The 27,820-nt window shown below is 36.8% G+C and overlaps 1 protein-coding gene across 1 annotated transcript; it reads right to left on the minus strand.

Annotated features, from left to right (window-relative positions):
* DSG3 (desmoglein 3) lies at positions 1-27,792 on the minus strand. Its single transcript, XM_081148135.1, has 16 exons — positions 27,698-27,792; positions 19,023-19,058; positions 18,382-18,510; positions 17,322-17,477; positions 16,760-16,904; positions 15,946-16,112; positions 14,958-15,086; positions 14,501-14,686; positions 11,450-11,721; positions 10,664-10,803; positions 9,382-9,609; positions 7,445-7,696; positions 5,780-5,922; positions 5,435-5,498; positions 3,784-4,049; positions 1-2,570 (listed from the first exon to the last, which is right to left on the minus strand). The coding sequence occupies exons 1-16, from the start codon at positions 27,743-27,745 to the stop codon at positions 1,896-1,898; spliced, it is 3,036 nt and encodes a 1,011-aa protein (XP_081004261.1). The 5' UTR covers positions 27,746-27,792; the 3' UTR covers positions 1-1,895.
* Between the last annotated feature and the right edge of the window lie 28 nt (positions 27,793-27,820).

Here is a 27,820-nt window from a genome sequence, read left to right on the forward strand (position 1 = left end):
CTATTTTTGTTTCAGAACACATTTAATTTCAGTTATTTCATTATATAACTTTTACTGCTATGGCCTTGTTTCCTCGGCAGTCTGACGATGCAGCAAAATTCCCATTCTCTGCTAAGTTGTGTTTTGAGACGCAAAGTTAAAATACTTTGAGGATCCTGAGTACACCTTTGAACTTGGAATAAGAACTTGCACCCTTCTGGGTTATGACTCTTAATTTAACTCATGTATAAACAGAGGCACAGCTCAACTGTGTGTGTGCTAGATTCCAGAGAAAGCTTTTTTTGAGAAGCAAGAGAAGAGGCGCCCAGTGGTAACAGCAAGATCCGGCAGGCTGCTGCATGGGGTCAAGTGCCCCTCAACTCAAGACAAGGGCAATGCAGGCCTTATTACAGCAGCAGCCTTGTCTTGGAAGAAGAGGCTGCCTGCACATCTCAGGGGGCCTTAGCACGTGCCTTCCTGATAGTCATCTGGGAGATGGAAGAATGCTAGACGTAGGACATTTAGGGGGTCTCTTTTCCTCGAGGTATCCTCAAGATTGCACCCTTCTGGGTTAAAACATAAACACTTTATTACTTCGCATTCCATCTGAAAAAACAAATATCAGTTTTGAACATGACAAAAAAAAAAAGAAAGGATAATTTTATATACAATTAGAGATAATGGAGCTGGACAATGACTTTGCAAAGACTCAGCTAAGACAATAATGTCGTTATCGATGTTATTAATAAGCAGGTGAGGTGGTCTCTATGGGTTAAAGGCTGAAGATCTTGAATGAGCAGAAATGACTCGAAGAACTGCATTGCTATCATGGTAACATATGTGAAATAATAGATCCTAAACCTCCACTAACTTAACATTGTTATGCTCAAGAATTATTTTGCTGTAGCTGTTTTATTTAAAAGGAATGAGGCTTAAAAAAAACACCCAGATGCTCCTGGTAATTCCTTTTCATGTCCTATTTGACCTAAAATACTGCTTATAATACATATTTACAAATTCCATCTTGTGTTATTCTAGTCAGAGGCCCCTTTTGCTTATGAGAAAAGCCATGTTTTGTATTTCCACAAAGTCTGTAGACATTGTTAACATAATAAACATCATGGCATGTCATCTGTAAATTATATCTACCTGCCTACATTTAAAAAATAAGGAGCATTTTAAACTATTAACACAGGATTTGTTACTGAGAAGTGTGCAGGAAGGAGCTCAGCGTAAAACATTTCAAGATGATTAAAGAAACCCAAAATACTATTTACACCATACTAAACTTTCCTAAATGTTTTATGGTAAAATTGTCCTATTGTTAGAATATGAGGCATATAGATGTAGCAAGTTTAATGCGTAAACCGACAGCCCTTAGCATAAGCAAAAGATGCACTTAGGGTCTCCCAGCACCAAGAAGACGGAAAAATTCAACTGTGACTAGTTCTTTTTTCCCCTCCCGAGCAGCTCAGAATGCTATAGCAAACGCCTTATAATTCTTACATCATTATCAATGATATAAGAAAAGGTGACAGACACAAGAACTAGGACTCTTGACTCCAAGTGCTTAATCTACTAAAAGTGCATTGCATTTTAAAGTGATAAACACCTTTCCTTGGCACTGCAGAAGTAGAAGTATAAACATTGTTAGGAAATTTTCCTACCTAATATATTAAGATTCTTCGAAAAACATTAAAATTTACTGCCACTGGAATGGTATTGAAGAATTAAGAGTGGCAACATCTTCACTTTGGGGGTATGAACTAGTCAGTTTCAACTGTAATTATGATCACTTTATGAGAGTAGCAAGTAAATGCCAAATGAGACCGATATTGTGAGTCTTGCTATGCTACTATGGATAATTTGGTCCAAGTATCCTTATGTGGCCAGTATGTTATTCCAGGTCATTCTGGTCATATCAGACGGGAACAAGGATCTTCTGTATAGATCATATTACACGATCCTCGTAGCTCAGTCGACCCTTGTAAGAGGCTGGAACCACTGGGAATGGGACAAATCACTCTTTCTGTCATGAGGACATTTTGTGTGAGAAGTGGATCAAAGGCTGCAATGGAAGGTTGCACGAGGGAGCCAGAAGCCGAGTAAGTCTCTGTTACCAGGTAGCTACCCTGCTGCAAAGGGTCAGGGATGCAAATGGCTGGTTGGAGGACAGAGCCAGAAGCAGACAGAGCGCAAGCTCCTTGACCTCCTGACGAGGTCTGGAACCTAGAGCCAGAAGCAGACAGAGTACAAGCTCCTTGACCTCCTGACAAGGTCTGGCACCTAGAAGGTTCTGAGTGCTGGATTTCTACAGTATGGCCACAGGATCCAATCCCAGAACCGCTGTTGTTGGTGGGTGGCTGAAATTGTTGGGCTTTGTCATCAAGGCCTAGGCTTATCTCTGCAAGTTGTTTAAATTTTGGGCCCAGCGAATCCAGAAAGCTCTCATCCAGCTCATCAGCAATAAAACTGCAGCAACCCAGGGAGCCCACAGGGGAACTCGGAGCACCCAGTCCTTCGTTGTCATAGATCAGCAAGCAGTCATTTGCTTCCTGGCCATCGTCTTCCTCCGCACAGGCAGATGCTTTCTAAAGGTGGAGAAAAGTAGAAAAATGAATTTTAATAGAGACTCGATTGAAGAATATAATACCATTTATAGAACTCAGGGTTTGATCATGCATGTGTAATTTAGGTAATCCGTAGACATAAAGACATAGTCTTTGTACCAACAATCTTACAGACATTATCTGGTGTTTGGAGAGTAGTGCAGTTGACATTCCCTCAAAATTGGGCCTAGCCTAGGCTCATGTTTTAATTCTTGATTTTGAAGGCACTTACATGGATTTAGGCCTACAAAACAAATATGTACGAAACCTGGAGGTGACTCCTCGGTCCAAGTGTGAGGGTCCTTGTGTGTACGTGTATTTATGCATGTCTTTGCGTTTGAGGGTAGGGGGAAGGCATCCCCCTGTGCACCATCGGGCACAGCTCTCACCAGACTGGGGCCTTTGCCTGGACTCTGCAGCTCTTGTGGGAGCCTGTCCCTTAACTAGTGCTCACACCGCCTCAGAATACCCCAAGAATCCTCATCCCAAACAAGCCCTCCCTGCCACTCTGTCCTCAAACACAGTGTCAGCCTTCACCTGCTCACACAAAGGCAAGATCCTGGCACTTACCAGTTTGGATACCAAAACTATATGGGAGATCTGTTTTAGTGACACACCAACCAGCAGGCAAGCAACCTGCTCCCAAAGTCCTCTCTGTTCTTGTACCCTTGTCCCTTTATGGTTCTATGCGCATCTGATTTTCAGTCAGATCCCTTCCCCCTTTTATTTTTGGGTCATTGATTCAACGGCTCTTCAACTTTTTTGGACATGGACTCCTTTGAAAGTGTGAAGAATACCATAGCCCTTTCTCCTAAAGATATATGCACGTTTTCTGACATCCTTTACGGTATAAGAAATGCAAAAATAAACTGCTTTGTATTTCTAAAGAGGCTGCTGCACATCCCGAAATGCAAAAGATTTTGCTGCCCGTTGCTATTCCAGTTGGAAGGATAAGGTGCCACTTGCTGTATTTTCTCACTTAGTGTCTATTTATACCCTTTCTTCCTTTTGACCAGCAGCCCAATGTTGGCAGCCATCCTAGGTTATCTATATTATTTAGGCAAAGAACCCCTATTTTTTTGTTATGTTTTAACAAGCTCTTAAAACAATGAACTGCAAAACTGAAATATAGTCAAGTAAAAAGACTTCTAATGTAAATGAGATTTCAGAGCCACAAAGTTTTCCACCAAATTACCTGAGAAAAGTAGGACTCCAAGAAACTCATGCTTATTGCTCCTTCGCCATACTCCTTATGGGTTCCTCCAGTGGAGTGCCTTGTTCGCATCGTTCCAGACTGTGCTGCAGAACAGAAGCCTATTCCAGTGGTGCCTCCAAATCCTGCAGCAGCTCCAGATCCCATAGCCGCTCCAGATCCTGTAGCTGCTCCAAGCTTGGTGGTCATTTCCATTCCAGAAGCTCCTTCTACCACCATTCCTCTGGCACAGGTATTTGTACAAACTTCTGAAAACGGGAGAAAATTCTGTAACATCTCATTTTTATTTTATTTTTTACTGGTCTTTGATATCCATGAGCAGTTATCAAGTAAAGCAAATCAGTGGGAGAAAACACAATTATATGACTAAAGGTGATAAGAATATCCCATAGCCTGTTATGTGAGAATAACGGAGGAGGTGAGAGTATAACAGAGGATATTAACAGATGAAACGGCCCTGGAAACATACTAATTGAAAAATATACAAAGTAAATGGATTTTCATTGACAACAGCCAGAAACAGAAAAGTAAATACAGAATATTCAGCACACAGCCATGGAAAGCTTCTAATGCAATGCTTGCTTATTTTCAGAGGGAAAAAAAAAGTAATGAAGCTGTCATATTGGCTCAATATGAAAACCAAAGAGGAAACATGTATAATGTAATCATGAAAATTAGCAGATGCTAATTTGGTGTCTTGGTGCCTAAGGAAAATTTAATGAGTTGTGACTGTTCTGCCTGCTACTTTTACATTACACTTTCATGGAAAGTTCTTTTTTCTAGACAATTCTTAATATAGTTTTTGCTATGTAGTTATAATAGGAGAACAGGTGAGGACTGGAATCACCAATAAAGGCAGACAGTTACATTTTTCAGGACATCTCATGGAAATTTTGCAGGCTGGATATTTTAAAACAACCTATTGCTAAGTGTGGAATTAAGAAAAAAATGAATATTGGGCATTAATATTGGGCAATATTAAAATTTAATATTGGGCATCACTGTTCCTCTAGTTTATGCCTTAGTTGTGGCATTGAGATAATATGAATAAAATAGTTTTTGGTAAAGCAAAGAAATAAATTCACCTATATGACAACATAAGCGATCTTGCCCCATTAGGATTGAAATAAGAATTGGTAATTGGACTCAAATCAGGAAACTTCACTTTGGGGAAGGAAGAAGGGCAGGAATATCAAGGCTGTGCATGTGAGGCTTTAACTGCAAATATTACCAATGTTAAGGATAGTCAAAGTTGGGTGGTGGGTATGTAGTGTTGGTTATATTTTCCTTTACATTTTTCTATATGTATGAAATATTTTCTAATTAAAAAATTCATAATTGAGAGATATAGTTCAGTTTATTAAAGCTTGAAAAAAGTGCAACAAATCTTCAGATATTAAAAATGGTGGCATCAGTGGGCAAATGAACTTACTGAAGCCAGAGCTAGGCCATGGAAATGACTAATATCTTAAAAATGAACCATTTCATTAAAATGCCATTTCAATGGCACCATCTCCCAGCATGTGCACATATATGCAAATTATTAAGTAAAAGATTTAGAACATTTCTTGTTTTTCAATATTTCTTATTTAACTCACTATTACTTTCAAAAATAAATTTGATGTTCACTTACCAGAATTTTCCATGAAATCAGCTCCATTGGAGGTTATAAGTGGCACACAAATATTTGTGATTTCCTGCAAACCATGTTCAAAAAAGAAATACATTAAAATGACAACAGATTTTGTCACCCTTTGCAAATGGTGACATTACAAGATACCCAAATTCTTTCAGGAATAACCATTTTTATGACATCTGAAGATTTAAGGTCTTAAAAGTCTCCATTCATCTCAGCACTGACTCACAAGGGTACTTGAGGGTTGAGGAGTCTCTTATTTTTATACCCTGTTACTCCTGCCCCTATCTGAATATAAATAAAATTTTACTCTAATAAATGTTTTACAAACTGGATCCTCACCTTGTCTTCAGGTTGGGCTCCTTCGATTCCCCATTGATGAATTGTTCCTTCTGAACCATCAGGAACTGGGATAAATCCAGCGTTTGTTCCTCCCCCAATAGGACCCGCCCCACAGTCACAAGTCAGCAGCAGAAGGGGGGCCACTAGCATAAAGGAAAACAAAATATCAAAACATTTGAATCATTTGGAAATGATCTGACAGGATAATTGTCAGAAATGTTACAAATAAAATAAAATATTTTTAATACTTGTGGAAAGTCGACTAGAAAGCACAGCTAGTTTCTATAAAATAAAATTTGGTAAGTTAAACATAATAAAATTTGGTATGATTATGAAACTAATGGAGGCAAAGAGGATCCTTCTTGTGATATGTATATTGTTGTCTTAAAATAGGCACTGTTTGATGACTGATTTGAGAGAGAAAGAGAGAGAGAGAGAGAAACTTCCATTTGTTGGTCCAGTTATTTATGCATTCATTGGTCGATTCTTTTATGTGCCCTCACCGGGGATTGAACCCACAATCTGGCATATCAGACAACGCTGCAACCAACTGAGTTACATAGCTGGGGAATAATTTTCTGTACTTTATGGTTTAAAAATATTTCTTAAGTTAATATTTAAATGAATGGATTGAAGCAGATTTGACCGTAATGAGAAATCATTTTAACTCTAAATATCTATGGTTTATAATAAATTAAGGAAGTGATTGTGAATTTATTAAGGATTTCTCTTATTTATACAAGAATTTACCAAGAGTTCTTTTAAATTAAAAATATGATTTGATTCACAAGATTTTGATTTAAACTCAACTTTTTAGAAGCCTGCCTATTGAATAAAATACATTTTACTCCCATTGAAAAATAATACATGTGTGTAGTTTCCCTAAATGTGTTCAATAAACCTAATCATATTAAGTGTAGACGCTTTAAAGGGTGTGTGTAAGCTCTTTTGAGGAAGTGTTGGATTAAACAATAACATCTCAGAGGCTATGATATATTAATGTGTGTTGTAAAGCTCAAAGCCTATGATACTTTATATATAAGGTGTCCGTCCAAAAGGTATATTTGGAATAATTATGAAGGCAGTGTTTATTAAAATACATTTCACTTTCAAAATTAATCTATCAGTGGTTCAAATGTGTATACATTTTTTGGGGACACCCTATATTTTTCCTAGATTCATTTGTCCAAGGTTCTCTTTTTATTTTAGAATCTCATGGGACTTGAATATAGCAAAGACATTTTAGAAAGTGTCTCACTCATGGATAAAGTCATTATTCTGACCATGAATATTACTGGCAGTGTGTAGAGAGTGTTCATGCTTTATTTCCCCCCCCCCCTTGATTGATTCTCTGGTGCCGTTTTCTAAGTGTCTAACGTTTATTACTTGCTTATGTCTTATGCTAATGTCTAAATTAATGACTATAGGTCATGACTAACATATATGACCTGCTTTGCTGTGTATGAATACAGGTTGTTGACAAGTGACATGTTAACTTTAAACATTTCAGATTCTTCCTGGAAATACCATTTCCCCCCAGCTTTGCTTATAAAACAATTAGAGAACGTTTCTTCTGCATTGCAGGGATGCATTGCCCGTGCAGTGGAAGGCCTCTGCAAATGCTGACACCCCGTGGAAAACAGAACGAAGCTCGGGCATACTCACACAGCAGGAGCAAAAGGCCAAGGAGTATAAGGCCGATGGCAGCAGGGCCCAGCCTCCCGGATGGCTGGTCTCCATACCTGGGCCCGGGCACTGGGGCTGCACAGGTGTCCCTGTTGTCACACTGACAGACCTCCAGATCCAAACTCTCTGGAGCCTCGCACTGCCTGTCTTGTCTGTCTGTAATTAGGAGGGAGATTCTGTACACTCCGGGGGGTAGGTGCTGCTGGGTTGTTGTTAGGAGTGCAGACGTAGCTGTAGAGAAACAATCATACAAATCAACAGTGGTAGAAGGCGTCTTTTGCTCTTAAAACTACTTATTTTTGTTAACAGAACCAGAGTTGCCATAGACATCACTGTCACAAATAGTGGGGCTAATAGTAGGGTGAGATTTGAGCAGTTATGAGGGCTACCAGGGATTCAGGTGGGTAAACTGGGCCACATGTCCTTCTGCCAGATGGGGCCATGTTCTCTCCCACGAAGACTCAGTCTGACCTTCAATTTCCCCACAAAGAGGAGGAGGGCAGGCATCATTTAAATGCCAGCTGTCCCTCTTCTGGGGCTTATTCGCTCCCCGGTATGTCTGTATGAACCCCTTGACTCTTGTGTGGCCCTCTGACTTCATCCCTTCCGCCTAACTCCATGTTTTTGTGCTTGACTTACCAAGACTGAATTTCTGCTTTGGCTGATGCTACCTCAACTGCTCCTGTCAGTCCTGATCCCATGATCCCAGTGCTGGTTGTATGGGATTCCCTTTGGTGAAGGCCTGTTGCCTATTTGTTGCATGACCATTGATTGCTCTCCATTCCCCATTCTCTAAGTGGGCCCTTGCAGCAGCTCTCAGTAGCTGCTGGGCTGTGTTGCTTCAATCAGTCTTTATCTATTTGTTTATTTATTTTATATTTAATATTATTTTTAATTAGTTCCAGGTGTACAGCCTACTGTTGAATCAGTCTTGGCTCCACCTTTGTCGTTATGCCTGGTCCATCCAGCCAAACCACAGTTGTCTGGCCCAGCCTCACCCTAGCAGGTGTGTCTAGTGCCAGGTCCTGTCTCTCTCTGATGTTTCTTTTGCGGCCTTTTCATTGGCCATGTGTCTGGTAGACCCATTTATAGCTAAATGCTACATGCATAATTTGGAACTAAAACCTTACACCAGGGTCAGTAGGCCCTAGGAAAGAAGGCCACGGAGAACAGGATCCCTTTGGTGGCCTAGCAATGACTGATACCTATGACTAGGGCACCACAGAGCACATTTATAACTGGAAGCAAGATTGGTTCAGAAAAGTGAGTTTATTTACAAGGGATTTGAGGTGGCCTGAAGGTCACTATAAAATTCAGAAAGGGAGGAGATTCTTATTAAGCCTAATGGCTGTTTCTATGGGACTCCTGGAAAAGATAGGAAATGTAAAATGAACATAATAAAGGTTAGATGAAAAGGAAGGATGGATTAGCTCTTTCCCATTGGCTAATGGGCTTACAAATTTCTGTCCGTGTGCTCAGGATTCCTGACTAGTGACACACTAAGTAGCACTTCCTGTGAGCCCTGAGCAGGCCTACCCCTCCAGAGCTTCCTGCCTGTTCACAGCCTGCCCAGTAGGAAGTTTATGTATTCAGCAATCTGAACAGCTCTGCAATAAAATAGATGCCTGACTTCAATCTTATTTTGGTGTGCTCTGCAGGTAGAAATAACATATTTAAAAAATTGGAGTCCACACGAAAACCAGAAAATATTAAATAGTGCTAACATCATATCGTATAATTTCTTTCCTCTGCTGAAAAGAGAAGAAATTCACGAGGCCAGGATGACATCTTCATTGCAAAGAATTTTTTTCAATTGCTCTTGAAAAGAACTTGCTCCCACATGAGCTCTCTTATCCTTTTGGAAACAAAAAGAAGCAACAACTTTGATTTATGGATGCAGCTGTACTACTACTCACCGTTAAGTGTTGTGATACGCCACACAACTGGCAGTTTTAGAGGTTGAGTCTCCAGTGAAAATGTGTAGGGGCCAGTATATTTATCAGTGTCCTGTGCTCTAGCTGAGACCACCACGGAAGGCAATGAGCTGCAAATTACACTCTTTTCGAGGACAATTGTTGGACAGTTTTCATGAAAACCAGGTACTTCAACATATATGGTGCCTGTAGACGTTTTACCCGTGTTTTCTGTCAGAAAACATTTTAGAATTAAAAAGATACACAGAACAAGTTGTCCAAAAAATGAACCTTTTCAATTCTCTTGCATGCAGTCAAGTTAGTGTGTTTTCTGATGAGAGAGATTCTGTTATTCTACTGTGATCTTCACATCTTATAAAAAGCAAATTTAAATTTATGAACTTGCTTGGCATCTCTAATTCGTAGCATTGGCTATTAATTTAATATGCTTGAAACCAAGACCTGTAAGGTGATGAATTCACCGATGACAAATGAAATCAACCTAAGAATAATAGTTTTCTTAAGTGCATCCTATTTTGTGATCCCAGCACTGTGTGAAAGATTTTTACTTCTAAAGCTTGAGCCAAAGTATTTGGAATGAGAAATGATTTGTTTTCGTTTCCTAGCATATAAACATTTATTGAAGAAAGTTTGTTTGTTGACAATCAAAAACAATAAAATGAAATCTCTTAGTGGTAGGACTGAGTGGCTTCTGTATTTTCCCCTTCCTGCTTTTTGTTGTTTTCCCAGATAATGTGATTTCTGGTGTTTGTTCTTTTGTTTTATTTTTATGTTTGCTTATTGCCTTGAGCATAAATTAATTTTATACTTGGGAAAACACACACACTCAATGAATAATATTTTTCAAACATTCCAGAAGATCTTATTGTTTAATGATATAAGCACACGAGGCCTCTATAAAGAACTCGTTCTATAAGCAACTCAAAGGCACCTCACATTTGAGATGCGCTTCCCTGATAAGCTTTCAGTATCAATCTTCATCCATCCTTCTCAAAACCAAAAATTCTGGTGGGTCTAGAAATTCCTGTCCCAACCGTAAGCAAACCACAGAGACAGAACACAGAATTCACTTGTACTACAAACTCCACAGAGGTGCTGGAATGCTCAGTCTTCTAGATTCAGCTGCCTCAGACTTGAGACCCAAGGCCCTAAGATCATTTATCTAGTGATAAAGGTAATTTGTTAAATAATCATAATCATCTATTCATAACTAAGTACAATTGTAGTGACATTTCTCTAAATATGATTGAAATGTTTTTCTTACCATCTATGGCCAGAACCTCAGCTGTGATCGTCTTGTTAACTATGAAAGTAGAATCCCGAGCGATGTTTTTTGCAAATTTGATTTCAGCAGTTTTTGAATCAATAATTAGAAAACCACCATCGTTACGTCCCAGGACATATCTAGTTTACAACAGAAAAAGAGAATAGTTTTCTTTCAAATATGGAATATTGCCTATTTAATGAAAATGACTCATTTTATATTTAATGCATTTATGTTGAATATAAGGCATTGAAATATGCTTTTATAAAGAGCAGCAGAAAATTAACAAATTAGTATGGACAAGCAGTATTTTATAATCTTTAAGTATGTATTAGCCTGTTTTTTCAAATTTATGCTCTGTGCGGTAACCTAACTCTGTCCTTGCTCTTTATAGTACAGTAACTACTTTTGCATGTGCTCGTAGGTTTTAGGCATATATGTCTTTGTATATAGTCTTCTTTCTCATTGCACCACAGCCTTCTGGTGAGCTTCTACTCTAAGACTCAATTGACAGTTTCCATGAAACTTTTTCCTGACCTGTCTAGACAGGCCACAGCATTTTTCTTTTCGGTTCCACTTTAACTTATGCTTATGTTATCTTTGCTCATAGTACAATATCGTCCAACGATTTAGCTACGTATCTCTTCTCCAGTTACCAGCTTCTTAAGTTGGTCACCTTGTATATTTTTGTATTCTTGCCCTGTAATAGTTTAGGTGTTATTTTGTAATAATTTGTAGATTAAAACTACATTAAGAAATAATAAAATATTATTAAAATAATCTTACCTAACATTTGAGGCAACTTTGCCAGTGTCTTCATCAATGGCTGCATACGTTCCCAGGATGTAATTGAGCAACTTTTTACTACTTATGCCCTTCTGGACAGTAAATGTCTTGGAAGCAGGACGGAATGCAATTCCTTCTTGCACATTTATAACTTGAACTGTGACCTGGGTTGACTGGACTCGATATTGAGAGATTACTGATCGGTGGAATTCAGCTTTGTTTTTGACGGCGATACTAAATTGTGCATTCTGTAGTTGCTCGTAATCTAGAGGCTAGAGTAAAAATAAAGTTAGAAGAAAAGAAGTGTCACAAAAATATGGCCTGGCATACCCATAACAGGACAAGACAACTCTAATGTATATGCTACAACGGATCCTTTTATTTTTATAAATAGAAACAGAAATAGCAAAATAATTTCAGAAATCACTGTAATGTTGAGATAGAGAAATCTTTAGAATTCTTAACTCATGAACCCTCAGTTTGGTGATGATACTTACAAAGCAGGATACATCTTTTTAGACTAGCAAAACATCATTATAGTTCCTGCAAGCTGTGTGGTGCAGTGGAAAGAACCCAAATTTGTTATGGCAGTATGGTTTGAATCCTGGTTCTGCTACTTACACTCTGTGGGACTCAGGGCAAATATTTAATATCTCTGCTCTTCAACTTTCCACTTCTGAAAAAACAATCCCTTATCTCATCAGATTGTTGTGAGAACTGAACAAATTAAGGCCCATAATACATTCATATAAATGGCAACTCTGACCATTCACAGAATAGTCATTGGATTCATGTGCAATAATGTCTTTTCTGACTTTAAAAATTCTTACGTGGCAAAGGTAACCTATCTTCATAAACTTGGTTGGCAAAGAGGCCTCTGTAAAGCAGCAAGTGGCTGGCCCATCAGCTTTTTGTAGAACTCTTTGCAGATAGTCTTGCATGAGAACTCTTTGTTTGACCCTCTTATGGAGGTGGCCCGGATCAAAGCCTGAGGAATCCCAGGATAGCCTTTTCTATTCACTAGTAAATTTTTTGAGGGTAATAAGATAAGAAAATGCTCATTTTGGCTACATTTGTGTGTTCCTGAGAATAATTATAGTAAGAGGTCTGGATTTTAGTGTTAACTTTGCCATGACTGATTCTATGGGCTCAAGCATTTCCTAGTGGAGAGGAAGAGAGAAATGTGTAAATAGGTCATTATAATACAAGGGGTAATTGGTAACAGAGATTATAGAGTCTACATGCAAAAGAGAGTGAATACCTGTCCTTGAGAGAGTTAGGAAAGGCTTCTGAGAGGTTTTCATGTGAGCTCAGTGTTCAAGGATGAGCAGGAATTGTTCAGGCAGAGCTGAGAGCACCTGCCAATGCCCAGAATTACAGAAAGTGATGAAGAGTAGGCTGGCCGCCAATGATGAGAGGCCTCACCTGAGGAGGGTGAACCTCATCTTCAAGGCCAGCAGGTGGTCATCAACCCTGGATGCCTATTACAGTCTCCTGAGGAGCCTTTAAGAACCGCTACTAGGGTTTCCCACAGATCTCTTGTATGTTTGTGTCTCTTTTTAACTTCATTTGTAGAGAGGGAACCAACAGTTCTCACATGCCCACTGGATAGGAAAAGTAGGTGATTCAAACGAGCAGTCAGGGTTGAGGGCTACTTTTACAGCCAGCGGGGGACAAGGAAAGGTTTTCCAGGGGAGAGTAACTGATCCAAATTGGTTTTAAGAAAAACATGGTAGTGTATTGTTTTGGCAGCTGGAGAACAAAGGGAGGTAGAAACAGGAGGTAGGGACATCTACCAAGAGGGTTCACAGGCACATGGTATGGAGGAGGCAAGGGTGGGCTAGAGCAAGGCTGTAAGAAGGGAGACTAGGGCTTTATTTTAAGGACAGGTTCTAGGTCAGACTTTGATGACTGGCTGTAAGTTGTGAGGAAATGCCACAATGAAAGGACAGGCCCAGGTTTCTAGGGCCAAAATGTAGGAGACGGAATATCTCATTCTTAGGTACTACTGGGAGTTTATGACAGAACTCTTGCAATTGAGGCTGGCTGTAGCCCACTCTGAAAAGCAATCCAGGATTCAGCAATCTCCTTGTTAAAGGGATACTATGGGTCTATTACTCTGCTAGACTCAAGAAATTAAAGAAAGAAGCTCCACTATCTTATTCCAACCAATGTCCTCAAGTAGTGGTTATTTTTTCTAGTCTATACACTATCCAGGCAGAAATACCCTCCTTTTGTTTTTTCTTTTTAAATTTTTATTTATTGGTTGATTTTAGAGAGAGGAAGGGTGGGGGGAGAGAAACATTGATTTGTTGTTCCACTTATTTGTGCATTCATTGATTGATTCTTGTATGTGCCCTGACTAGAGGTCGAACCTGCAGCCTTGGCATATCCGAATGACAATCTTAACCAACTGAGCTACCTGGCCAGCACTCAGAAATATCCTTCTGTTATTCCGGTTGGTGGTTTCTGTGTGTGTGTGTGTGTGTGTGTGCGCGCGCGCGCGCATGTGTGGGGGAGTCTATTGCAGCCAAGCATATAAAATGGAAACTTTACTCAATTACTCATTTTTCATCCTGCAGCTCTAGTTATATATTCCCATTTTCTAGAAAAAGTTGCCTCTTTACTCCCTTGACAACTATAGATAATCCATTTAAAATAAGCTGACAAATTCAAAAGCCACAATTCCATGTGTTTGTATTTCTTCCTAGCTTCAATTGTAGAGAGGGGATGAAATTAAGTCAAGAAATGTGTTTTACTTTCTTGTTTTTAAATCAGGCACACCTATAAATATGTGTATATTAGTGTGTTTGTGTTTACTACAGACAGTATGGTAGCTTGGAAGGAAAGAAATCAACATGTTAAAAAAGGCTATCCTTAAGTAATGGGGCTATGTGTGTGCTTTTTAAAATTTTAATCTACTTTTATGTGTTTTCTAAGTTTTCTAGAAAGAAGTGGTATGATTAATAAGTACATAAAGTTTATTTGTAGAAATGATAGTTTTGGGTAATAGAGAATGCTTTTTGCCACTTAAGGGAAATCAGACCTTACCTTAACCACCTTCAGGATGCCTTCATTAGTCCTGGGATCAGTTTGTATTTCGAACCAATTCCCTTCATTTCCAGAGGTAAAAAAATACTCCGCAAGCCAATTATCTGTGAACTCTTCATCCAGATCTATTACTTGAAATCGAAGCAACTCAGAATTTAAAGTATTTTCCTTAATACTTACTGAATACTAAAAAGGAAAGAAGTAGAATTTAAGATTAAATGTCAGGTTTTATCAAAAGGGATTATATTTATACTAAATGGTATTAATCATCAATTCTTAAGTTGTGTTGCTTCCTTGCCAGTTACTGAATTCTTATATTTTACAAAAGCTTATTTTTTTAAAGAAAAGTGCCGAGAACTTAAATAGAAGCCAGTAAGCGGGGAAATGCTGAATTAAGTTGGCAAAGTATAAAATAAAACATATATAAAAATTATTCTTGAAGGAGTGAAGGGTGTACCTGAGATTCTTTGAACACTGGGAAATTGTCATTGACATCTTTCACTTTGATACTACTTTCACATTGACTCGATAGGCCTTCTCCATCTTGGTCTGCACCACTCACAATCAGATGATAGCTGCTAACTTGCTAAATTTGGAGTAAAGAAAGAAAAATATTTAATCTTTAGTGCCAAAAATATGAATGACAACTACCTACTTCCTATGAGTAAGGAGGGGAAAATATTCAAGTTCATGGTTTATTGGATCGTGTGCACTGTTTACTATTCATCATAGAGGAGGTACGTGGGGCTCTGGATGGTTGGTAGAAGTCTTTAAGGGGCCAGAACAGATTTTCCCTTTTGTGAGCTTCTAAGGCCAAGAAAGTACAGTTAGAACAAAAATGGGCAGTGATGATGATGGGGTGCTTATCAGAAGGAAGCTCACTTACAGAGTTTTCCTGTCGGTCTACTCAGAAAATCATTTGTATAAAAGTAGTATGGAGTATGATGGGGTAGTCTGTGGTGATGGTGGTGTGGTGGTAGGATGAGAGGGAAGGGAGAGGAGGGAGATTCTTTAGTGTTCTGGAAGCAGGGGGTAAAATTAAAAGAAGTCAGGAGAAAAAGTGTTGACATCAGAGAAGGCTTTTTTCCAGATAGAAAATTTTCCCTTTGTCTATGAAATTTCCTTTTCCTCCATCATATGAGGAATTAGTCACAGTTGGTCTTTGTCCATGTATGCCAATGCCTTCTTTTACTCTCCTACTTTAGTGCCCACTGGTATACTGATACTTATTTATTGAGGGTACAATTGATTGTGCAGGTGCCAAGTATACTCCCATCCCACTGGAATCACATTAGAATGCAAACAATTTCCCTAGATTGGCCCAGTTGGGTATTGGGAACCTCTTTTCCTTTCTCTTTTCATTCTCAGGTAAAACAGAGTCACCTCTTTTGACTTTCTTAAATAAAATCCTTTACTTTCAAATGCTCCCAAGTGCCTTGCCTTACCTCTCGATCAAGAGAATTGGTCAAAGTACGGATTTCCCCAGTGTTTCTGCTAAGGAGGAACATGGGTGCGCCTGCAGGTTCCTGAGAGATGATTTTGAAAGCAATTTTAGAGTTCATATGGTTTGGTTCATCTGCATCTGTGGCATTTAGTATCATCACCAGTGAGTCTAGGAATACAGAAGTTCATTAAAGAATATATAGCCATTGATCTTATATTCACATTAAGTATTCAGCACAAGTTCAAATTAATCTTTGTTTTTTAACATCTTATAACTATACGTATGCTCAAAAAATATTACATGTCACTTGCTTTCTTAATCAGGTAGAACTGTACTATCTTCCATAAAAATCTTCCAGTTTTCCTTAAGCTTTGGCTGTGTTGGGGTTGAGTGTATTTTCTGTCTTTATTTCTTCCCTTGATAGATGGCCTTATGATTCTCCTTTTTCCCCAAATTATCCAAGTAATGTGAGTGCTTGTCTGTCCCTTATAACCTAAAAAAGCCCTGAGGATGCACCCAGGCTACCTAAGACCACCTCTTTAGCTTTGTGACTGCTGGGTACTCATGTAACTTGTATGTATAGAATAAGGTACTATTGACCTCATAGCAGAATCACACCTAGAAAGACAATGGCAGTGAATTATGAGCTCAGCTACAAATGTTAGAAAAAAGATTCAGGTTATCTTTATGAGTTTTTCTGGAAAACTGATAAAACGAAGAATAAATTAGCTTATAAAAAATGATGTGCTATAGTGACACTTGCATTTGAAAAATTTAAAAAAATTAGAAGTGGTAGGTACTGTAAAAAGACTTACTTGAAGGACTATTTTCTTCAATTTCGCCCATGAATATACTTTGTGAAAATACTGGAGGGTTGTCATTGATATCTAAAATTTTGACCATTAATATAAGTGGTTTCTCTACATCTTTTCCTAGGGCATTTAGAGCGTGACATGTGATCTAGAAATAAAAGGGAAAATGTTAATTCTCACTCAACAAACTTAATTTGCATACTATGATCCTGCCCTGGCATGTATAGAACTTTTGTGCAAAGGAGAAAAATATTTCCCCAAAAAGTAGACAAAGTAGGAAAAAGTGCCCACTCCCGGCGGACCCTCTGGGCTAGTCGCCCCTTCCCCCAGGCTGACACCCTTGACACGCTGCATGAGAGCAGCTTAGCACTCAGGCACGTCCTGGCCTGTTCCTCCAGGGGCATGGCCATACGTGGAGGCTCTTTGTCGAGGGACTAATGTTATTTGTTGGTGGATTGATTCATGCACTGATCTCCCCTCTAAATTAACCAGTACAAGAGTATCATCTTCTAAAGCCACGGTGTGTGAGGGGGAAAGGGTACCCAATGTTGAAGACACTACTTACGTGGAAATATGGGGTTGTCTCACGATCAACTATTTTTGTTATGTTAATTTCTCCAGTTTGTTTGTTAACAACAAAGATTCCCACAGGGGGCTGATCAATTCCCATTCCAGTAATTCGGTAGGTAATCTTCTGATTTACGTGGAAATCTGAACTAATCTGCAGCCAAAAATACCCAAAAATGTTAAGATGATCATCACTCGGGCTTTTTCCTTCCCTCTTTATCTACCACTTTTATAGTCTTAAGTCATCTGTTCATTTCATTCACTCTTTCTGACACTGTGCTGTTTACTACTTTTTACCTAGGTAGATACTAGAAATATGATTGTTCTAGTTGTTGTTGCTTCTGTTGACTAGCACGGACCAATATACATTAAATATTTTGGCTTTAGAACATTTGCTGAGATTGTGGCCACCATGTGATGTTAAAAGGTTGAGAGAAAGTCAGAGACACTTAATATTGACAAGAGTACTTCTGAATGCTCCCTTCCTTAACAGTTAACATTTAAAAAGGACATTTATTTTAGTTTAAATAGGGAGAGCTGGAGAGAAAAAAGGGAAGGGAATTACATGGCAAGTATTAAAAATATGAATTAAAATGTATTGCTTTTATTATTATTATTTTTAAGCTTTTTAATAGGGAAAATTTCAAAGATATATAAAGTCAGAATAGTATAATGAACCCGGTATAGTTTATCAACCAGCTCCAACAATTAAGAATACATGGTCAACCCAATGTTGACTCCCAACCGTTTTTCTAATGGCCTTATCGATATATTTTTTTCTATTTTCTAGAATCTGGATCTAAATAAGGCTTATCCATTGAAGTTAGTCCATGTGTCTTTTAATTATTTTTTATTACTCTAGAGACCATAGTTCCTTTATCTTTCTCCACCTCTATTATTATTATAATTATTTATATTTTTTTGGTTGTAGATATCAGGTTATTTATTCTTTGGACTCCCAAATCTGCAGTTTGCTAGTTGGAATTACCATATTATTTTAATTTACATCTAATACATTTATTCTAAAAACTCACACTGCCCCTGCTCATAGGACTTACTGTGGCAATGGGGTTTCTTTTCGAGTTGTCTTCTTCCTCTCTGCAGGGTCTTGCAAATTTCACCCATTCACGTTTATATCTCCCTTTCGCTTGTACTGCTGGCCCATTTTCTCCATGTTGTCCTTTTGTCTTTTGTAAAAAGAGATTCCATTTTATCATGTACATCGTTGGACATTTTTGTTTTGAGAATTGGTTATAGACACACAGATTGAGGAGCCCCCTATATTTCAAGATATCTAAGACTGTTAGATGTCTAAGTTGCTCTGCCTCATACTTTGTCAAAGAAGAAACATTAAATAACTAAAAGAATGACAAGCTATGTGATTTTTAATATAGCATTTAATTACGTTTTATATTTTCTTTATATATTCCACAATACCTAACTATTTCGGGCACATAGGCCCTGTTTAATTAAAACCTGTTGATTTAACACAAGGACAATGCATGAGATAAATGACATGAATAACATTTACACATTGCTGGTATTTAAATATTATTGGGTTAGTTGTTAAAATTTTAATTTATTTTCACAATTTAATTGTTAAATAATTTAAAACATTTAATATTTATTTTCCTGAGAACAATTTAAAATTTTAAATGGAACTATTATTTTAATTACAAAAAAACTTTTCATACTTTACCTCTATTCTCATTTCTCCATGAACCAGTAGGACCACCTGTAGACATTTAAATAAAGTAAAATTAAATGTGAATTTTTCAAATAAGTACTAACTACTTAAATAATAATCCCGATATTTACATTCTGCTGTTCATACTATAGTGTATTTCTATTTCAAAAAAAGTAGATTTGGAAAAACAGTATTCAAAGGGTAAAATCCTCCCAGGAAAAAGAAAATGCTCTTAATATAAACAAGTTCTTCTAGTTCTTTAATCTGACTACAGGATTTTAAAGATATACAGAAGAATCTGTTGGTTTTTGAAAATCTCTTTTTAACAGCCAATTATAGCAACCAGACATTTCAAATCTGGCTATTCTATAAATATTTCCCAGGAGATATGGGAATTAATGCTTTGGCAAACAATGACAATCATCATTGTGACAAACTTCAGAACGTTCCATAGGCGATTATTAAAAGTTGTGACCTACTCAACTGACTTGTACAAAGGCAATTCTGTATTAGTTAGCTGCAGGGTAAGGCATTATTCTTAGTTGTTCAAGAGTGAATATAATGGAACGGAACTAGTCTGGTTTAGAGAATGGAACGTAAAAGATGGGGTTATGCTATTTCAATCACAAGCCCTGTCTGCTGTGGGACACAGATCTGCTCATCTCTGCCCTATTCAATTTAAATATAGAGCTGATCTTACTTATCTGAAATAATTAAATAAGGATAATATGTGAAGGCAGGCAGGCTAGGGTCTTTACTTTCTCAAGAGCATATGGGACCTTCATCTTTGTCATTTTCCATCTTGTTTTCTACCTGGAATGCATTCTTCTTTGCCCTTCACCCACTTAAATATTACTCATCTTTAAGATCAATTTGAGTTCCAACAACATCCGTGAAACTTTTTACTGATGTCTCCTTTTCTGTGTACAACACACATTCTGAACTATGCAATTTAACCCATAATGCTTTGCCATGATTTATTATTTCTTATTGTTTTATGTGCGCTATAGTGCTAAACCAAGAGAATTGTAAGCTTTCCAGATCAGTGCTTTTATATTATTATTTTTTGCAACCCTTACAATGTCTGCTTCTCAGCAGATGTTTCACAACTATCTGCTGATCCACTGATCACCTGATTTGAAGAACATCTGGTAGGGGAGAGATTGTGAAAAATAAATCAGAAGAAAAAAAGTAAAGTAATAATAGTAGCTAGTGTTTATTATGGTTGTGTGTCAGTTGCTGTTCATAGAGATTTATATGTATTATCTTAATACTTAGAGCAGCCGTCGGAATGAGGTTCTATTATTATAATCCCTGTTTTATGGATAAAGAAATGGAGACATTAGAGAATGAGTACTTTGCCCCAGCTAACAGACCTAGTAGAGCAAGGATTTGAACCTTGGCAGCCTGACTCCAAAGTGCAGAGATCACCGCTGCATTGGATCATTGGATTCTAACCAAAGTAGGCATAAATAAATACAAAAAACTAGTGGTAGAGAGAAAGTTTTATAATAGTCAATTTAGATTTTTTTTTTTCCTGGCAAAGGCTGGGGGTTATTTTTGAAACAATATAGATTTATTACATTGCTTATTTTGGAAGATTATAATACAGAGTTACATCTAAGTCTGAACCAAAGGAGTAACTATATCAGACATAGGATGCCAGGGCCTTTCCATTCTAAAAAATTTCATTGAAATTTTTATTTCCAAGGGTGTGTGTTCAAATTGTCATGAAAAAGAGCCATTCCGTACTGTTATAACAGGTCTCAAAATGATTTTTATAGCTTTGCTGCTCTTTGTTAAACACTATCTTGAGTTACGTGGGAGAGAAGACCAGAGCAATGCAGTAATTGTATGATTCCTTTCTCAGGGGAGGAATGGGCCAGGCACGCTCCCTTTTACAGGAAAAGTGGGAAGAGTCATCCAGAAAATATGAGTCGTGTTCATACTAGCTCCACGGAAAATGGTTCTTCCAATAGACACTGAAGGACAACTTCTGTTTTCCTGGGAAAGTAGAGGAAGGACAAACCCTCAACCATGGAGAATGAACATTGCAGACAGTTGTTTCTTGTTTGTTCAATCTTTTCAGAGAATGGAAGTCCTTAGAGAAGTTATTTAGTCTAAAACTTTACTGTTTCTCATCCTCTCTTTTAAAATCAAGAATGTTCCCTAATTTTAGGAAGTATTGTGAAAATGTGATTATTTTTGCTCTTCTAGGAATATGGGGTAGCTAGTAAAAACCACTTCTAAATTTTGAAGTGCTCTTTAGACATTTAGAAATATAATTGTAGCCTTACATTATTTAGAATAGTGTTTTTAAAAACTCAATTATTTTAGTTAATACATATCTGTGGCTACTTACTCATTTTAGTTAATTTGCTAATATAATTATTTTTAACATTTAATAACTATTTTGGTAGTTTCCTGACAATAAAAATCAACTAAGTTGTCTCTTTTGCTGGCCTGGATTGGAAATACCAATGTGGAGAAGGCACTTCTTGTCTTGAGAATTACTACACTTTTCTTTCCTCCTCTTGTTTCCTGGCTATTCTGATAATTTTGATTTTGTAGTTTTTAAAGTATTGCTATGGCATAAATACCTTGGGATAGCTAAGAATTAGAAATATCTTATTAAAATCAAATCATATTAAATTAATAAAATAGCATATAAAATAAACTGATTTGATATCCATATTCCTTATTTACTAATTAAAATGTATATAGTTATATCATAAAAGTTTGAACTGAATATGGTAGATACACAATAAATACATTTTGAGGATATCGGTGACTAGATTTTTAAAAGCCATTTTTAATAACAACTGCTACTTTACTTAGTTTGGCTCTAATTTTATTAGGAGTTACTTTATGACCACATATCTATCTATCTATTATCTATCTATCTATCTATCTATCTATCTATCTATCTATCTATCTATCATCTATCTATCTATCTATCTATCTATCTATCGATCGATCGATCGATCTATCTATCTATCATCTATCTATCTATCTATCAATCATCTATCTATCATATCTATCTATCTATCTATCTATCTATCTATCTATCTATCTATCTATCTATCTATCTATCTATCTATCTCTATCTCTATCTATCTATCTATCTATCTATCTATCTATCTATCTATCTATCTATCATCTATCTATCATCTATCATCTATATCTATCTATCATCTATCATCTATCTATATCTCTATTATCTATCATCTATCTATATTTCTATCTACATCTATTATCTATCATCTATCTATCATCTATCTATCATCTATCTATCTATCTAGCATCTATCTAGCATCTATCTATCTATCTATCTATCTATCTATCTATCTATCTATCTATCTATCTATCTATCATCTATCTATCTATCATCTATCTATCATCTATCTATCTATCTATCTATCTATCTATCTATCTATCTATCTATCTATCTATCATCTATCTATCTATCTATCTATCTATCTATCTATCTATCTATCTATCATCTATCTATCTATCTATCATCTATCTATCTATCTATCTATCATCTATCTATCATCTATCTATCTATCTATCTATCTATCTATCTATCTATCTATCTATCATCTATCTATCATCATCTATCTATCATCTATCTATCATCTATCTATCTATCTATCTATCTATCATCTATCTATCATCTATCTATCTATCTATCTATCTATCTATCTATCTATCTATCTATCTATCTATCTATCTATCTATCATCTATCTATCTATCATCTATCTATCATCTATCATCTATCTACCATCTGTTTTTTTAAATTAAATTTATCATCCCCCTTAAAAAATTCTAATAAACTTTGTATTCATCAAGTCAAATTTCTTACTTGAACAAAAATAGCATGTTTATTTCCTTGAAATTCTTATTTAATTTAGGACAATTAAATTTCAGTAACTGAATTTTAGAGTAAACTCAATGTACTAAGTTAAACCTTGTATTGTGATGGAGATGCTAATAAAAATCAATCCCCTTGGATATTCTCAAATGCTCATTTTAAATGCTGTATCAGTTGCAGTCAAGTATAGTAGTAAAATAATTGGACCCTGGATCCTGAATCCCTGAATTAAATCCCAGTCTCACGATGGACCAGCTGTATAACTTGGAAACATTACTTAATTTTCTAGTTTTCTCATCTTCAAAATAGGGATAATAATTCTACTTCGTAGGTTTCTTGTGAGGATTCAATGAATTAATAGATGTAAAGCGCATAGATGAGCCCTAGCCCACGGGATGTGCTTAATAAGTGTTAATCACTTCTGTCACAAAACTTAAAAAAAAGGTATAAAAGAGCCACTTTGATATGAAGTGATCTATTATTATTACTATTTACATCAATGTACATAAGAACTTTCTCTCTTTTGAGCATCAGAAAGAGACAAGGACCAGTTCCCCTCTGTACAATTGTGTAGTGTGTTCCTTGCACAACTCCGGGGGGAACTGTTGACACTGTAATTTATGTGAATGTACCTCTTGGAATTGTGCAGTGCACAGCCTGGCCAGCTGCACAATCACCATGTGAGAAAAACGTGCACATTAGACAGATTCAATTATTCATAGTATCCTTATAGATAGTAACCAGTTGCCCATATACAGGGTGTCCCCCTAAAATGTATACACACACTTTGAATAATTATAAAGGCAGTTTTTATTAAAATACATTTCATTTTCAAAATTGAGCTATCAGCTATTAAAGTGTGCAGACATTTTTTTTGGGACACCCTGTACTTGTGATGAACTTCCCAAAGCAAGCCCTCATCTTAGGCTATCAGATTGCCTCGTAAGTGGAAAAGAAGAGTGAAAGGCTAGAGATTTACGAGAAGCCTAATGGGTACTGTGTGTTGTGGTTCCGGATGAAAACCAGTTTCATGTGTTAGGTAAGCGGGAGTGGGAACTGATAGAAGTAATTACATCTTTCCTGACTTCTGCTCAGGCCGGGCGGGGCTGCCCAGAATTGCTCGGCAAGGTTATTCTGATTTTGGCTCTTAACCGTAAGAGAGGATCAGGAGGAATGTAATTTTCATACATCTGTTAGCACTGGAACCTGGATTGTTTCATCAATCAAGAGAAGAAAGGATACCTCAAAGATTTTCCTTCTGTTAAAAAGTTGGGCCATTTAGCCTACAATTTTTCCCTAAAATTTTACTTCTTGGATATTCTATAGAAAAACGTGGTTGAAGATAGTTTCTCTGTATTTGGAGCACATTCTCTCAGAACTTGATATTTAAACTACTTCTCTCTATTTTTCCCCCAGCCCTACCACTAATAACTTTAAAACATTGTGCTTTGAAAATATTTGGATTTCAGACATCTCTATTAGTTTTGTAACGAGTAAATTTTTATATAATATAGAAACATAATGTTAAAAGCCTTATTGTCTAGGTGGTAATAGGAGTGCTATATGACAAATTGTGTTTCATATTCTGTGGACTATAAAACACTGAACAGTGTGTCCTTTGAAGACAAACATTGTTTTCAAAAGGTTAAGTCTCTGAAGATAAGCATTTTTCAGTCACAAAGCCTTTCCCCAAAATGTATATTTTGTGTTGTGCAAAATGGATCCAACAGGCACAGGAAACTGATAAGTAGTAAGCAGAATATTAAGCCATTATTAAGAATCAGCATAATTATTAAAATACTGCATTAGAGTCTCAGAAAGCACTTCATATTTTCCAAAGCACTTTCTTGTGTACTGTTTTATTCTCACTATGGCCATTTTAATGTTGGCAGGGGGCTATGATCATTCTTATTTGACAGTTGAGGAAATAAGGGTGGAGTGAGTCAGGCATACAGGCGGAGGCAGAAGTCCATGACTTTGCTATTATATCTCACCTCTCTAGGCAACTTCTGTGTGGTCATGGATGATGGAATTAGTTCAAAACCTCCAAACATGTTTTCCCACTTTCAGACCCCACCCTTTGACAACAAAAGATGTGCATTCCTATAAGACAATGCTTTCAAAAACATTGCCTTTTTCCCATCACCTCACTGTTTCGAAACTCAGGGTGGTTCCCCACATCTGAAAGGATTCCATTAGCTTTCACAGAATGTACTTCTCAATATGACCCTCATCTGCTTTTCCAACTCATGTCCAGATTCCCCAGTGCAAACTGTCATTCCGGCCAAACCAGCGTGTCCATTTCCCAAGGTGTCCATTGCCCTTAGACAAATGTCATAATTGCACCTGCCTTTGCTCACATTGGTTTGACAGGGAAGATATATCCCTTTGGTCACCTATACTTACCAAATTTTACCTAGTCCCTGGAGCTTCATTTGCCTATTTCACTCCTGACTGACACTGCCTTCCACTAATAGTATTAATAGTAGACCAGCATTGTCCAATGGAAGTAAAATGAGAACCACATGTATAATTTTAAATTTTCTAATAGTCATATCAAAAAAATCTAAAAAGGTAGAATTAATTTTAACATATATCTTATCTAATATATCCAAGATACTATTATTTCAATATATGAGCAATGTAAAAACTAATGACATATTTTCCATTCCTTTTTTCTTTTAAAATTTATCTTTATTGTTGAAGTATTACAGCTGTCCCCCTTTTCCCTCCCATTGACCCCAAAGTTATCAAAATATGATGCATATTTTACACTTAACAGCACGTCTCAATTCAGACCAACCTGTTTTCAAGCAGTTAATAGCCACATGTGGCTAGTGGCTACCGTTTCGGACAGAGCAGGTCTAGACCACTCAGTTTAACAATTATATATAGAGTTATATTGTTTAAAAAGCTTGTGTGTGTGTGTATGTTTGTGTGTAAAATTTTCTTGAGGGGAGGAAATGTTTAATATTTCATAGGTTCCTCCATGATTAGCATTACAGAGGCACTGTGTGTGTGTGTGTGTGTGTGTGTGTGTGTGTGAGTTATATAAGACGGATGTTATGGTAGACATTGGAGATACAAAAATGAATGAAACAGTCCTCATATAAGGATCCCACAGTCACTTTAGAACCAGAGGGATAATTAGAGGGATAATTAGTGAAAGCAAGGAAAGAGATCCCTAAGCTTGTGGGGCTCCAATTCTATGTCCTTATGACACCTGCTGCCTCTGATCTCCTAGCTTCCCAAGTTGGTCATTGGCTTGACGTATGGGTTGTTAAGCTACCTGTGGTTTAGTCCAGAAACCATCCGGAAAGGTGGGAAGTCATACAACCGTCACATTTTTCTTTACAATATTCTTGGGTCAAATAAATACATTAGATAACTGAAACAATTACAGCTGACCCTTGAAAACACGGGAATTCTTTTCAATAAATACTGTAAATATATTTTCTCTTCCTTATGATTTTCTTAATAACATTTTATTTTCTCTAGCTTACTTTATTGTAAAAATACAGTGTATTATATATACACATAAAACATACAAAATATGTTAATTGACTATGTTTTTGGGGAGTCAAAACTTATACACAGGCTTTTGACTTCATGGAGGTCAATGCCGCTCTAAACCATTACCATGTTGTTCAAGGGTTAATTGTAGTTACATTGTCATAATAGAAACAGACTAAAAAGTGTAATACCGATTTTCTGCTTAAACATCATCATGAGAGGGAAGGCTGGAATCTCCCTGGCTCACAAGGCAGCCTATTCTAATTTTAGATACCTTTCAATTTTAGAAAGGTATCTAAATTTCTTCCTTGATATCTACCTCCCTATAACTTCTTGAAGCCCAATTATCTCAATTTTATAGATGAGGAGGTGAGGGAAACTGATGCCCAGGCTAACCCAGCGTATTACTGATAAACTGAGGAATTAGTATCAGGAAATTTTTAAAAATTCCAAGTGGTATATTTCACTATTTTGCTATTTTCATGTAACTGATAATAAATATTGCGACTTTTTTTTTTCTTTACTAAAATAACACTGTTAAGGAACAAACTAGTCTATGACATCCAGGCTTTGCTCTCGAGATTCCGCTTCTCTTTTAGCTAAAAGAGCACTACCCAACAGAAGTATTACTCTCTCAGAAAAGTATCATAAAATGCTGTATGTATTTTTTCCACCAAAGGCTGGATATGTTTTGCACATAATGACTAAGCATAAACACTGTTTCCTTAATAACCCTCTCAACTTCTCTAGAGTCAAACATCGCTTTGATTTTAATTCAACAGTCTTGGACTATTTGAAAAACATGTCAGGTATCAAGACCAGGCATGTACAATTCTTAGCCATATGCTTAACAGATATGTAACCTTGGAAATTAGATCTGGTTCTCTTTCATGTGTTTTAGCTTGTGTATTAAAATGATGAATAAAAACACTACTTTGAAGAAAGTGAGGTGTTGTGGAAAATAGATCTGAGATCAGGCTTGTTTGATTCGTTAACTAAAGAAATGCTAAATGGCGACTTTCAAATTCATTTCTCTCTGGTTTAGTTTTCTATGTAAAATACATTAAAAAAAACAAAAGGAAGAAATTAGTAATCTTTACAATTGCATATTAAAATGTTATTTCCACTGAATTCTTAGACTTTATAATAGAGATTTACAATTACATTTGAAAGTATTTGTTTCCACGGTACCCTCTTAGACTTTGTAATAGGGATTCAGCAATCAAATATGATACTCTCTAACAGAAAAGAAAGAAACAGGGAAAGTTTACAATTATTAGAAGAAAAAGTAGGACTTACCATTAAAATGGTCAGAGTTCCAGCAGTTCTGAAAAGGAGCCAAGTCATTGTCTCTGAGTCCCCTGGCGAGCAAACCCCAGGGAGCTGCTGCTTCAGTCGGCCCGTCCGCAGTCTGCATGTGTC

This window comes from Miniopterus schreibersii (assembly GCF_964146895.1).
Source record: "Miniopterus schreibersii genome assembly, chromosome: 10".
NCBI classification, from domain to species: Eukaryota; Metazoa; Chordata; class Mammalia; order Chiroptera; family Miniopteridae; genus Miniopterus; species Miniopterus schreibersii.